This window comes from Mercurialis annua, linkage group LG4 (assembly GCF_937616625.2).
Source record: "Mercurialis annua linkage group LG4, ddMerAnnu1.2, whole genome shotgun sequence".
Lineage (NCBI taxonomy): Eukaryota > Viridiplantae > Streptophyta > Magnoliopsida > Malpighiales > Euphorbiaceae > Mercurialis > Mercurialis annua.
In genome coordinates this window covers 26,475,428-26,487,372 of record NC_065573.1, presented here as the reverse complement: position 1 = coordinate 26,487,372, position 11,945 = coordinate 26,475,428, and the positions used below count along the sequence as shown (strand labels likewise).

Sequence of the window (11,945 nt, the reverse complement as noted above, 5' to 3'; positions counted from 1 at the left end):
CGTGGCTCCTCCTGCATCCAGGTGGAGCCACATGTGCAGACCGCGGAACACTTCCGCGGTTTACCCCAAACCGCTTAAGTGTTCTGCGGTCTGTATGGTATAAATGGGGAAAAATAATTAATCTGGGGCTAATTTAAGAATTTTTTTTAATTTTATAAATAAAAACGTCATTAACCCGTAAATAATTCTCAAATTTAATCAACAAATAATTCTAAAATATCACCCAGTTTTTCAATTATATTTAATAATATTTTAATATCATATTTAATATTCTTAATCAAAATATAGTTTACATTTTCACATAATACATAGATTATAATGAAACTTGAAAACCATAAGTATATCCATATCGAGTTAATTAGATTATGCATATCCTAAGAAGTAGTAATTTATGTAAACTGAATGTCCCTTCAACAAATTTTCAAATAGACCCAAACTGTTTGATCTTCTCCATCACTCTATACGACAGGTCAGCAACGTAAAATCTTGCATCATCTCCGCCGTCCATTTCATTGACATTTTCCACTGTTAAAGTCAAATCACTAACAGAATTAAAAAGATTTTCATAAGCCGAAAACCGCCCGATCTAAACCCTCTTTTTTCGAAGAACACAACTCAAAAACAATTCAAACAACAAACCACCAAAAATCAAACCATTCTATCAAAATAATTCAAATTGTTGTTATTTAATCACACACACCCACCCAATTAGAATCTGCAATTTTTAAAAAAATTATTGATAAGGAAACCCTAAGTTGTCATGATCAGATGCTTTCAAGTGTACAGTAACAGTAATCATCATGATCAACACAACGAACGGTATGATTTCAACGTCGTCGGCATCGGGAAACACGCAGTCGCCGGGGTTGAAGACGTATTTCAAAACTCCGGAGGGTCGGTATAAGCTTCACTATGAGAAGACTCATCCCTCTGGTCTGCTTCATTATGCTCACGGAAAAACCGTTACTCAGGTGCTTTCATTAATACCCATTTTATCAATCTAATTAATTTTGGATTTTCGTTGGGTTAATTTTTGGGTTTATTGATTGTGTTTATATGCATTTATTAGTGTCAGTTATATGATAATTTAATTGTGTTTAATAATCCTTATTAAGTAATTTCTAGGGTTTTTATTAATGCCCTTTTGATTGAAATAAATAAATCAATTTAAAAGGTCACTTTTTGTTTCCCATTACGTTGATTAGTTTAATGATACTTGATTGTGCAATGTGTCTGTGTTGTTATATTTATTTGATTGTTAACAGGTAACAGTAGCGAATCTAAAAGACAAGCCGGCTCCCTTTACGCCGACAGCCCCAGCTTCGAGCTTCAGTGCTAGCAGTGGGGTACGATCAGCTGCAGCGAGGTTGTTGGGCGCTAGCAATGGAAGCCGTGCACTTAGCTTTGTTGGAGGGAATGGTGGGGGTAAAAACGTTAGTGGCAGTAGTAGGATTGGATCATTGGGTGCTTCGAGTTCAAGCAGTCCGTTGATTAATCCAAATTTTGATGGAAAAGGAACTTACTTGATTTTTAATGTGGGAGATGCAATCTTTATAAGCGATTTAAACTCTCAAGATAAGGTAATTTGAAATATTGTGATTCGTATTTTGAGTGTGATGAAAGGTTTAGTTGTTAATGAAAAGGCTTATTGTTCAATGTAGGATCCAATAAAATCTATACACTTTAGTAATTCAAACCCTGTATGCCACGCCTTTGATCAAGATGCTAAGGATGGCCATGACTTACTCATTGGGTTGAATTCTGGTGATGGTAAAATCCTCGACTCGAAGCTGAATTGATGTTTCTTATCCTAATATGAAGTCTAAATGTTTAAATCTATTGGTTAAATGTGTAAAATTGTAGTCTACTCGGTGTCACTAAGACAACAATTACAGGATGTTGGAAAGAAGCTTGTTGGAGCCCAGCATTATAACAAAGATGGTTGTGTTAATAACAGGCAAGAATTACTTCAGTATAAGGCCATTCTCTTTATTTTATTTTCTTCTTTTTGATCTTATCATTTCAGCCATGCCTTTTTGCTTTACTTTGACTGTGTCTAAGATTTATCTGCATAGATATAGTTGTTAATTTTCACATGTATTATGCAACTTCAGTGAGATGCCAAAATTAGCTATGTGATGATGCTTGCTGATTATAAAGTAACCAACAGTTGTGAAACTTTTGACTAACTTAAATGTTGGAATGATAAGGAACTTTCTTCTAGTATTCATTGTGTAATGAATGTTAAATGATGCATATTTAAAGACCATGAGAGACTAACAGTGAATGTTGGAATGATAAGGAACTTTCTTCTAGTATTCATTGTGTAATGAATGTTAAATGATGCATATTTAAAGACCATGAGAGACTAACAGTGAATTCTCATATTAGGAGCGCTAGTGGCTATAATTTCTAAAGCCTTAAGAGTTGTATGACTTTTATCTTTATTTAGATGAAAATATCTCATGGTACTAGTAATAATGAAAGAGGGGAAAGAAAGTGAGCATAAAATTAGGGCAAAAATCTCTGGTTGGATCGGTGATTAAACTTTAAAACTCAAATATCCATAGCATCTTAGCAATGTCATTCATTTAAAATATAAAAGAAAACTCTCGTACATGAGCGAGTTTTGGTAGTCTGAAGATTATGAAATATATCTATAGATGACTTTGGCCTTTAGAGTTGATGGAGGCATGATTAATTGATTGTAAACAAAATTGATGGATGGTCCAATTTTCTACTATGAGCATTGTATCTTATGTCCAATACCAGAAGTGATTGCTGTTTTCGGACAAGCTTTTTGTCGCTCTGCCAGGGATATACCTCATGAGTTAGTTTGTTAGACCTTAGGATGTTGTATGCAAATCTTGCTGAATTCTAGAGAATTTTTTGAGCTGCAAAACTTTCAAAAATTAATGACCTTCCAGGGATTGTTCATGTTTATCTCTGTTTTAGCATGTGTCCCCGTGTGTGGTTTTCTTCTGGCAGGGACTGTTGATTGACAGAGAAACGAAACTAAAAAAAGCACTAAACTACTTTAAAGTTTAAACACTAGAAGTTATTATGTAATTATTGGTTTAATATGTGAAAACGCTTGGGTATATTATACACGAGGACTTATAAAGACCCATTTGGTTAACACCTTCTGTTTCCAACAGCCGTTGTACAAGTATTGCATGGGTGCCAGGAGGTGAAGGTGCTTTTATTGTTGCTCATGCTGATGGGAGTTCGTACGTGTATGAGAAGGCAAGTCTCAATTATTAGAAAGAAATAATTTTCACATCTTCTCGAAATGTTATGTTTCAGTATCTATATCCAGTTATATGGATATTTACTTAATTTTTATTTTCTAGAATAAGGATGGTGCAGGTGATTCATCATTTCCTCTTATCAAAGATATAACTCAATTTTCTATTGCACACGCGCGATATAATAAGGTACAACACTTGATGTCTTTTTTTAAGCCAAAGTTCTTCAGTCATGTTCTTTTGTTTTCGGATCATTGCTTCTTAAAATTATTTTCTGATTTTTAATTTGCAATCTCTACCGAGGTTTGTATTCTTCTGTGTTATTTAGTTCTTTATTGATGTTATGGCTGCAAAACATCGTCTAACAGGCGAGCTTGATATCATTTTCTGACACCTACAAATTCTATGCAGAGTAATCCTGTTGCCAGGTGGCATATTTGCCAAGGTGCAATCAATAGCATTGCCTTCTCAGCAGATGGGGCCTACTTAGCTACTGTTGGAAGAGATGGTAATTATGTTTTCTTAACTATGTTTGCTTCCAACCTTCTGCAAATAGTTTTACTTATATGCGCTACCTACCTAATTTAGCCGTTTAACTAATGCAGGTTATTTACGAGTTTTTGACTATTTTAAAGAACAACTTATATGTGGTGGGAAAAGTTATTATGGTGCTCTACTGTGCTGTGCTTGGAGGTAATTGAATTTTATATAACAACTCATTGCTTTATGTTAGACTAGAGTCACATCAATATCATGTGAGTGACGAAATGTTTCTCATTAGCATGGATGGAAAATACATTTTGACCGGAGGTGAAGATGATTTAGTTCAAGTTTGGAGCATGGAGGATCGGAAGGTTGTGGCATGGGGCGAAGGGCACAACTCATGGGTAAGATTATTATCAAATACTGGTAAATTTTCATTAGTTATTGCTCATGATTTTGATCATCTTCACTGTTCTTGATAATGCTGCCAGGTCAGTGGAGTGGCTTTTGATTCGTATTGGTCATCACCAAATTCAGATGGTACAGGGGAGACTATAATGTATCGGTTTGGGTCTGTTGGTCAGGTAGGTAGAAGCATCATTTGATCTAATTAGCAAATAGTCGGAGGTTTTAGCTTTTAGCTTGTCAGTCAAACTCATTTTGGTTTTTCCAAGTCACATATTTTTTATCCTTGCATATGGTCAATGTGAAACTATACGCAATTATTTGCATGTCATGGGCGTCTTGTGGCCCAACTATGCTTTGTTGGTTATTTTATTCTGGAAAATATTAAGATGGTAGGTATAGGCTGTGAGGAAATTTTTGGAACTAAATGAGAAACTGAATGTAGACTGTTAAGCAGAAGACACTATTTGTGAACAGCTGAGACTTAAAAAGAAGGCCAAATGTTGTAAAAAGGCCAAACCTTTCACAAAATTTTCACAAAAGTCCTGACCTTTCAATTTTGTCGATTTTGGCCAAAAATGGATTATTTGGTTTCACAAAAGTCCTGACCTTTCAATATTTGGCATGCCACATAGGCGTCACATAGGCGTCACATAGGCAAATTGAAATCAATCTGAGAGTTGGCCACAATTGAAACCAAAATTGAAAGGTCAGGACTTTTGTGAAACTTTTATGAAAGGTTTGGCCTTTTTAAAACATTTGACCTAAAAAGAACCTAGATTTATATTAATCTTGGCATGATTCTTTTCACTTTCATTGGCTTCTGGATAAGCCAGACATTATATAGTATTTCATTGTAGTAAAATAGAATATAGGAAGGGTATGAGATTATGGAAAACTTATTAGCATAGTATGCGAGGACATGGTATAATCTATTGTTTCAGTAGAGTAAAGCTTTTTGTAAAATTAGTGTACCTAAGGAAGATAAAATTGAACTTCTATTTTTTTTTTATAATGTATTGTTTAGAGTAAGGTTTGAAGTAACGGGCTTTTGCGAAGTGATGTGATGACCTGTGATGAATAGACTTCTGTAGTCTTTACTGTTCTTTCTTAAATCAATAGACCTCTGTAGTCTTTTCTGTTCTTTCTTGACTTTGGACTCGTCATGTTTCCATATTCTTTGAGCTTCTCATAGTTATTCTTGTTGTTTCTATAACAGGACACACAGTTGCTTCTGTGGGATTTAGAAATGGACGAGATTGTTGTGCCATTACGCCGTTGTCCTCCTGGTGGATCACCCACTTTCAGTACAGGAAGTCAGTCATCACACTGGGACAATGCTGTACCAGTGGGTACTTTACAACCTGCTCCTAGTATGCGAGATGTACCAAAGCTGTCCCCTGTAGTTGCTCATCGTGTTCACACGGAACCCCTTTCTGGCTTGTTATTCACTCAGGAATCGGTTCTGACTGTTTGCCGAGAGGGCCACATAAAAATCTGGATGAGACCCGGTAATGGAGAAAGCCAGTCGGGCAACTCTGACACCGTTTTGGGTTCCAGTTTGAAGGAGAAGCCTTTGATTTCAAGTAGAATGGGGAGCTCCAACTATAAACAATGACCAATGTCATCAGAGCGCATCTTGATTTTATATTTGAATTTGCTAGCGTGGCCGTTGTTGTGCTCTGCCGGTTGGTGTTCTCACAAATGGGCACTTGGAGAAAGCAATCGAATCTGATTGCAGTGAGATTAAAACTAACCGGTTACTGTATATTTAGGGATAAGAAGTGCCATTGGTGGCATTAAGAGCTTAGGAGGCAGAGAGGAGCTCCTTTGTAAGTACAAAACGGCTATGGCTAGGATATATGTGTACTGCATATATTGAATTACTGAAAGGAATAATTGGAAGTTGGTCCTTTGAGATTTGTGTTTCTTGGTAATGTAATGCCCTTTTTGTTGAATCTTCATTTTAGTGGGGAGGATTTCATGCTCAAACACAAGCAACTTCATGTTTATTTGATTTAGTGTTAACCTTCTAAGATTTTATCTGAATAGCGTTCAACTTGAGCAGACTTAAAATCTGGTTTTTGCAGATATGGTGAGCGTATATGGTCAGTTTATTCGGTTAATAAAAAAAGTTTGATCTGGTCGTTGTCATTCTTTCTATTTTCATTTGTTTAACTGTAGTAATTGAATTAATCGACCAATTTGGTCGGTTTGGTTTTGCACTATTAAGATTTTGATAAATTTGGGAAATTTGGCTATGTTACGATTAATAATTTAATCAATTTGATTCAATTTAAGAGGTAAGAAAATTCGATTGAATCAATATCGGTTTAAAAATCTGTCCATTTGCTCACCCCAAACTTGGAGAAAGAAAACTTGACCATGAAGATCAAGTAGCATGTTAGCATGAAACATTAGTGATGGATCCAAAGATACAGTAGAGTATGATTCTGCCGGGCTTATTGGGGGTTTGTGGCTCTGTCGGATTTCCTGTATAAAACAAACGAGGGAAACAATAAAGGTGAATTTTAGGTTTTTGGCTCCGAATTCACTTTAATGCTCAAGTCGGTAGCTATGTTTGAACGGAATTGCTTCAGTGCACCATCAATAGTCTGGTTGATTACCTCCTGCAGGGTTGGGACGGAGCTCCCTCCTTGGCTAGGTTCAGGTGTTTCAAACCCTTGGAAGTGAATTCATGATGGGGCTGCCAGAGTAAAAGGACTGTCACTAGATTTTCTCTCGGACGTCCTGACTAAGCGGGCCTTTTTCTTTGGTTGTGGGGTTTTTTTTTAATTTCCGCCATCGTGGGATCCAATCACTAAATTTTTATCGGAAATAAAAATTCCCACAGATGGCGCCAAATGATGTATCCAGAGATACGGTGGGGTATATGATTCTACTGGGCTTGTTGGGGGTTTGTGGATGCATTGTATCTCTTGTATAAGACAAACGAGGGAAACATCAAAGGTGAATTTTGAGTTTTAAGTCCCAAATTGACTTTGATGCTTAAGTCACTATAGTATTAGTTGAGGGTAACAAATGTGCCTAAAATAAAGGAATAAGAATGTTATTCTTTCATAGACTTTTTCACAGTGATTTTTAGCAATTTGGGACAAATGGATTTTTTTTGATAATTTGGGGAGGGAGGAACGCTTGTGAGAGGAATCGAACCCACGACCTAGCAGTTTTTCTGCTTAGCGCTTATACCATTTTATATGTTCATATTTAGTGATATTTAAGAAAATTATAGTACCTAAATAAGAATTTGCTACTCTCACCAAAAAGATAACATCAAATTACTTTCTCATTACGTTCATGTCATATTGAGATATCAAATAAAATATTTTTGGAAAAATTACTTTTTATATCTCATTTTTTAAAAAGTTTTGCAAAAATATCTCTTTTACCTTTAATCTACCAATAAATTACCAATAATCTACTAATAAACTATAACAAAGGGTACTTTTATAAAAATTTCAAAAAATGAGGTATTTTTAAAAAAAGCCGAAGATTTTGCTATCATATTAAATGCACTCATAATATTCTAACTAATCTCTTTTTTCTTCCTTGAGAGATGGCCAAATAAAAAACCAAATATTGCATATCTATTTTGTTGCACCTATACTACACACAGAAACTGCAATCTTTTTTTTTTGAAACAAATGCATCAAGTTGCACTAAATTGGCGGACTTGTGTAGGTTCCGGTCCGTCCATTTCGACTTGTTCTGGTTGAGGATTTGCTTGAGTTTGAGTTTGAGTAGCAAATGCAGCTGTTTGATCTGGTTGTGTAGCAGCTTGAGAGTTCCGCTGATCATTTGCTTGAACCATCGATCTTCTCCTCCATCGAATAATCTCACCAAGAAAAGAACTTCCACTCATTGTAACCCCAAATCCAGTGAATGTGGCCAGCAGAACTGCTAAAACAGCCTGGATATGAAGCTGAAGAAGCCGCATAAAACTATTAGTGCGTGTATGCAATACACTTTCGGATACAATTCAGTGGAAGCAAATTCACTTACCAAAGAGTAGAAAAGATGAGCAGATAGGACGACCAATGCGAATTGCACAGTTGCATAAATCCAAACATACTTCCTCTTCACTGAGTATGAATTACAAACAAATCAATTACACATTGAGATGACGTAATTTACCAAACGTAATGTCTATATGCACAGATGTAAGGTCAGCATACCCATTGTTGTTGATGTCATGGATGCAAGAAGTCCCATTATACAGGAAAAAGGAAGAGAAATGGCAATTGCTCCAGAGCCGAGTTTCCCGACCTATCGGTACAAAATATTAGGAACTATAATTTGTATAAAAGACTTTTATGTCATTTTACTAACCAGAAGCTGCTCAAGAAAACAAAAGTAAGCAAGCATGCTGACGATGACAAGAATTGGAACATCCTGCCAAACCCTGAAAAAACTTTACCATATGTTTATTTACAATTTTTATGAAAAAAATGGAGAAAACAAAAGGCATCAAGTTCTGATGCATTTGCAGTTCAATAACAGCTTCACTTGCCTGTATTGAGCAACTTCCGCAGGCCGAGCTCTACTTCCTCGGAGATTTTGAATTCGTAAAAGCGTAACTGGTAAGTTCTTAACCTCTTGTTTGCACACATCACAAGTTTTGTTACCTTTGATGCTAAACCATTTTACGGCACATTCCTGGTGAGCAAGGGCCAGTTCACCTTTGCAGCTACATTCCATCTTCAGTGTGTCGGGACCTTCCCCTAGTTCTATCAAGCAGATTCTGCAAACAGCTTCTTCTTCTGGAATATCTTCACCACTATCACCATTTTTATCTGAACCACAATGCTAAGACAAGGCAAACGTTGGTTATCACGAGTTACCTGAGAAGGATACAAAGTGTACGAGACAACTCAAACTGCAAGGTAACACTCAATGATTGGTTATTGTTTTTTATATGGAATAGCAAACACTAGAAAATAAAAAGGTAAATTTCCACCAGTAAAAGTTTCATTGGAAGTGGTAAAACTGTTCTAGACTTTCTACTACTGAGTCTAAGATAAAGTACTAAAGAATCACATCCAAACACATATCTTAATTTGCTTACTGTCTGTACTCAGATCAGAAATGCTCTAACAGTTAAAGCTTTTGATGATCTAAACCAAGTCCACTTGATTATAACTTTTAATAAAGTCAGCAAGAGGTAATTTTATACAGAACCAAAAAAAATTTCTTGGCCTATTCTGCAATAACGAGCCGTGAATCTCCACAAATTAAATTTGGCTATTCCCAGTATACATCCTTTTATGAGGGAGGCAGAAGGGGCACAATTAAGGAAAAACTTAAGCAAATAATGGACAACAATTACCAGCATCATTCATAGGAGAAGCATTTGACATTGTTGTGACAGCTATCTCAGCTTGTCGTGGAGTAGACGGAATGATACGAAATATGCCGCCTGAAGATTCCATCTGCCTTACACTATCCTCTTTCTCCATCACAGGGACAGAATGGGAACGATGCATAGGTTTTTGGGCATCGCCTCTCTGTAAAGTGGGTACATGGAACATCTTTAAGAATGAACGTATAATACTTACTAAGATATTGAGTTACATGAGCATTGAATGAAAGATCAAGAAGATGTATTGAATGAGAAAAGATTTTTAACAAAGTTATAGATAGATATCTAAATGAATACTTAAATAAATTCATGTCATCTCAATGTTTGGTAGGGGAAAAAAAGGTAAATGGGCCTTTAGCTTTCTGCTGATAGCAAATTTGTTATTTGTGCTGCAAAACTGAAAATAAGCAGCCAAATCAGATTGCAACAGCAAAGATTCTAATGAACAAATGATTATGTCTTCTTTGGTCTTTCTAATCTTTGGAGGTTGCTTGAAAGCAGAGTGAACATAGCCAAAATAAGCCAGAGGAAACTAAACAACCACCGATAAATTGTGTATAGCTATGCTCGTTGGGGTTTCAAAAGTTCAATTGTGGAAGACTTAGAAAAATTCAGTAATCATTAAAATAAAACCGAACTTGATCAGCTAATGGAATTTTGATGTTTCGAGTTGAGTGGGATATTGATAATTTCTTGTTTTTGAAAGTTTTCTTTGAGCTTCTATTTGTAAAATTTATGAAGAATATCAACCCGTACATAGACAAGGACGGATTTTGGTAATACTCTGACCAATGTAAATGGTCCAAATAGTTTATATTATGCACATAATGAGTGAAGTGATACAATAGTTTCACTAATGATGCTCATGAACCATCACTCAACTGCTAAAGTGGCCAGCTTTAAAAGAATAACGATGTTGAAGCTTGAATAGAATTTACTCACAACTGAACTTGATGGATTGGTTGCATACCCTCCGTGCATGGACTCTGGATTTGAGTGAGCAATAGGAGTAACAGGTAAAGATGATGTTCTCTTCGACCTCAGTGTAAAAAGTTTGGTGAGAGACAGTGTCCTGGAAAGGACAGGCTTCTTCTCAACTGCTGCAGATGAACCTCCTAGAGCTAATATTGCAGCCTTCTCAATATCCGAATTACTGTTTCGATATTTGAAACTCAACTTCGGAAGGAGACTTTTCATGGTTGATTTACTTTTTGACACGGAGGAGTCCGGCGAATCACTGATTTTGAGAAAACTTGGGCTGAGAATGGGTGAAAAATTTACCCTTCTTGGGGTTTGACTTGGTGTTACAGGTATTTGAATTGCTACAAAATCTTCTCTAGAGTCCTCTAGAGTACTTGATGGTATCTCTAAAATGAGATCAAGCCGCCGCCTTTCCTCTTCATCGTCTGCGTTTTCCTCAACTATTTCTGTTGAATCTCCAACCTATCAAAGAACAAGATGAGATTAACATGCATCAGATCATAACTTAAAAACATATCATGTTTCTGATGAAAAAAATTTAAAAACATAATCTAAATACAACAAGTTGATGCCAAGTACCAAACATCACTACAAAAAAATGTCACAGTACCTGGTACGTGGTAAATCAATCAACATAACCAAACCAGGTACAACAGTCACATAAAACAGAGTCATATCAAACAGAATCAAATCAAAACTAAAGGTGATAAACTAGAACAAATTGAATTATGTCTAAATTTCTTCAAGAATTTTGAGTGCATACATGTAATGAGACCCTTAAAATTTAAAATTTCTTATTGACAATCAAACAAAAATTCTTCAAACATCACAAAAACTACAAAAACTCAAAATCCAAAAAAACAAAAATGCAAAGATTTGAACTTTCTATATATGTATATATAAAAAAAGGCATAAAAGAGAAAAATTAGCATGTAATGTACACTTAAAAGAAAGCAATAATTTTACCCTTAGAATTGGAGGTTCTGCAACTGGGATTTCCTTGGACTTACTGTTAGTTATGGTTTCTTCTTCATTCCCCATATTTTTCGAAACTGAATTCTTGAAGAAACCCTTTTTTTTTTTATTTCTAACTGATTTTATTAATGACCAGATGAGATAATTTTTTACAAGATTTTAACAGGAACATTTATAGAATTTTTGAATGACATGATCATTGCAAATTAATAAAAGGAAATTAAGAAATTGTAATAAAATAAATAGTTAAAATATATGGTTTTAGAGAGAAGATGGCAATTGGCAAGTAAAATGTAATTTTTTTTTCTTAAAAAGAATAATAATATCCACTTCCTTTTTTCAAAAATTAAATATTATCAAATTTTAAGAATTATTAGTATTTTTTTTTCCAACTACTACTTGAGTAGAAAATATAGAGAGAAATATAGGTAAGCTGATTTAGGTGAGTGATTAGTGTTTATTTTTTAACAAAT

At 35.2% G+C, this 11,945-nt stretch overlaps 2 protein-coding genes across 2 annotated transcripts; one reads left to right on the top strand and one right to left on the bottom strand.

The window, feature by feature from the left end:
* Window positions 1-455: 455 nt before the first annotated feature.
* Window positions 456-6,185, top strand: LOC126677692 (uncharacterized). Its single transcript, XM_050372446.2, has 11 exons — window positions 456-971; window positions 1,266-1,580; window positions 1,662-1,770; window positions 1,864-1,957; window positions 3,159-3,246; window positions 3,354-3,437; window positions 3,660-3,756; window positions 3,854-3,941; window positions 4,030-4,135; window positions 4,223-4,315; window positions 5,356-6,185. The coding sequence occupies exons 1-11, from the start codon at window positions 801-803 to the stop codon at window positions 5,752-5,754; spliced, it is 1,644 nt and encodes a 547-aa protein (XP_050228403.1). The 5' UTR covers window positions 456-800; the 3' UTR covers window positions 5,755-6,185.
* Window positions 6,186-7,587: 1,402 nt separating this feature from the next.
* On the bottom strand, window positions 7,588-11,669 carry LOC126677499 (uncharacterized). Its single transcript, XM_050372154.2, has 8 exons — window positions 11,464-11,669; window positions 10,459-10,959; window positions 9,484-9,661; window positions 8,668-8,950; window positions 8,487-8,559; window positions 8,333-8,423; window positions 8,160-8,239; window positions 7,588-8,079 (listed from the first exon to the last, which is right to left on the bottom strand). Exons 1-8 carry the CDS (start codon window positions 11,536-11,538, stop codon window positions 7,807-7,809), a joined length of 1,554 nt encoding a protein of 517 aa, XP_050228111.1. The 5' UTR covers window positions 11,539-11,669; the 3' UTR covers window positions 7,588-7,806.
* Between the last annotated feature and the right edge of the window lie 276 nt (window positions 11,670-11,945).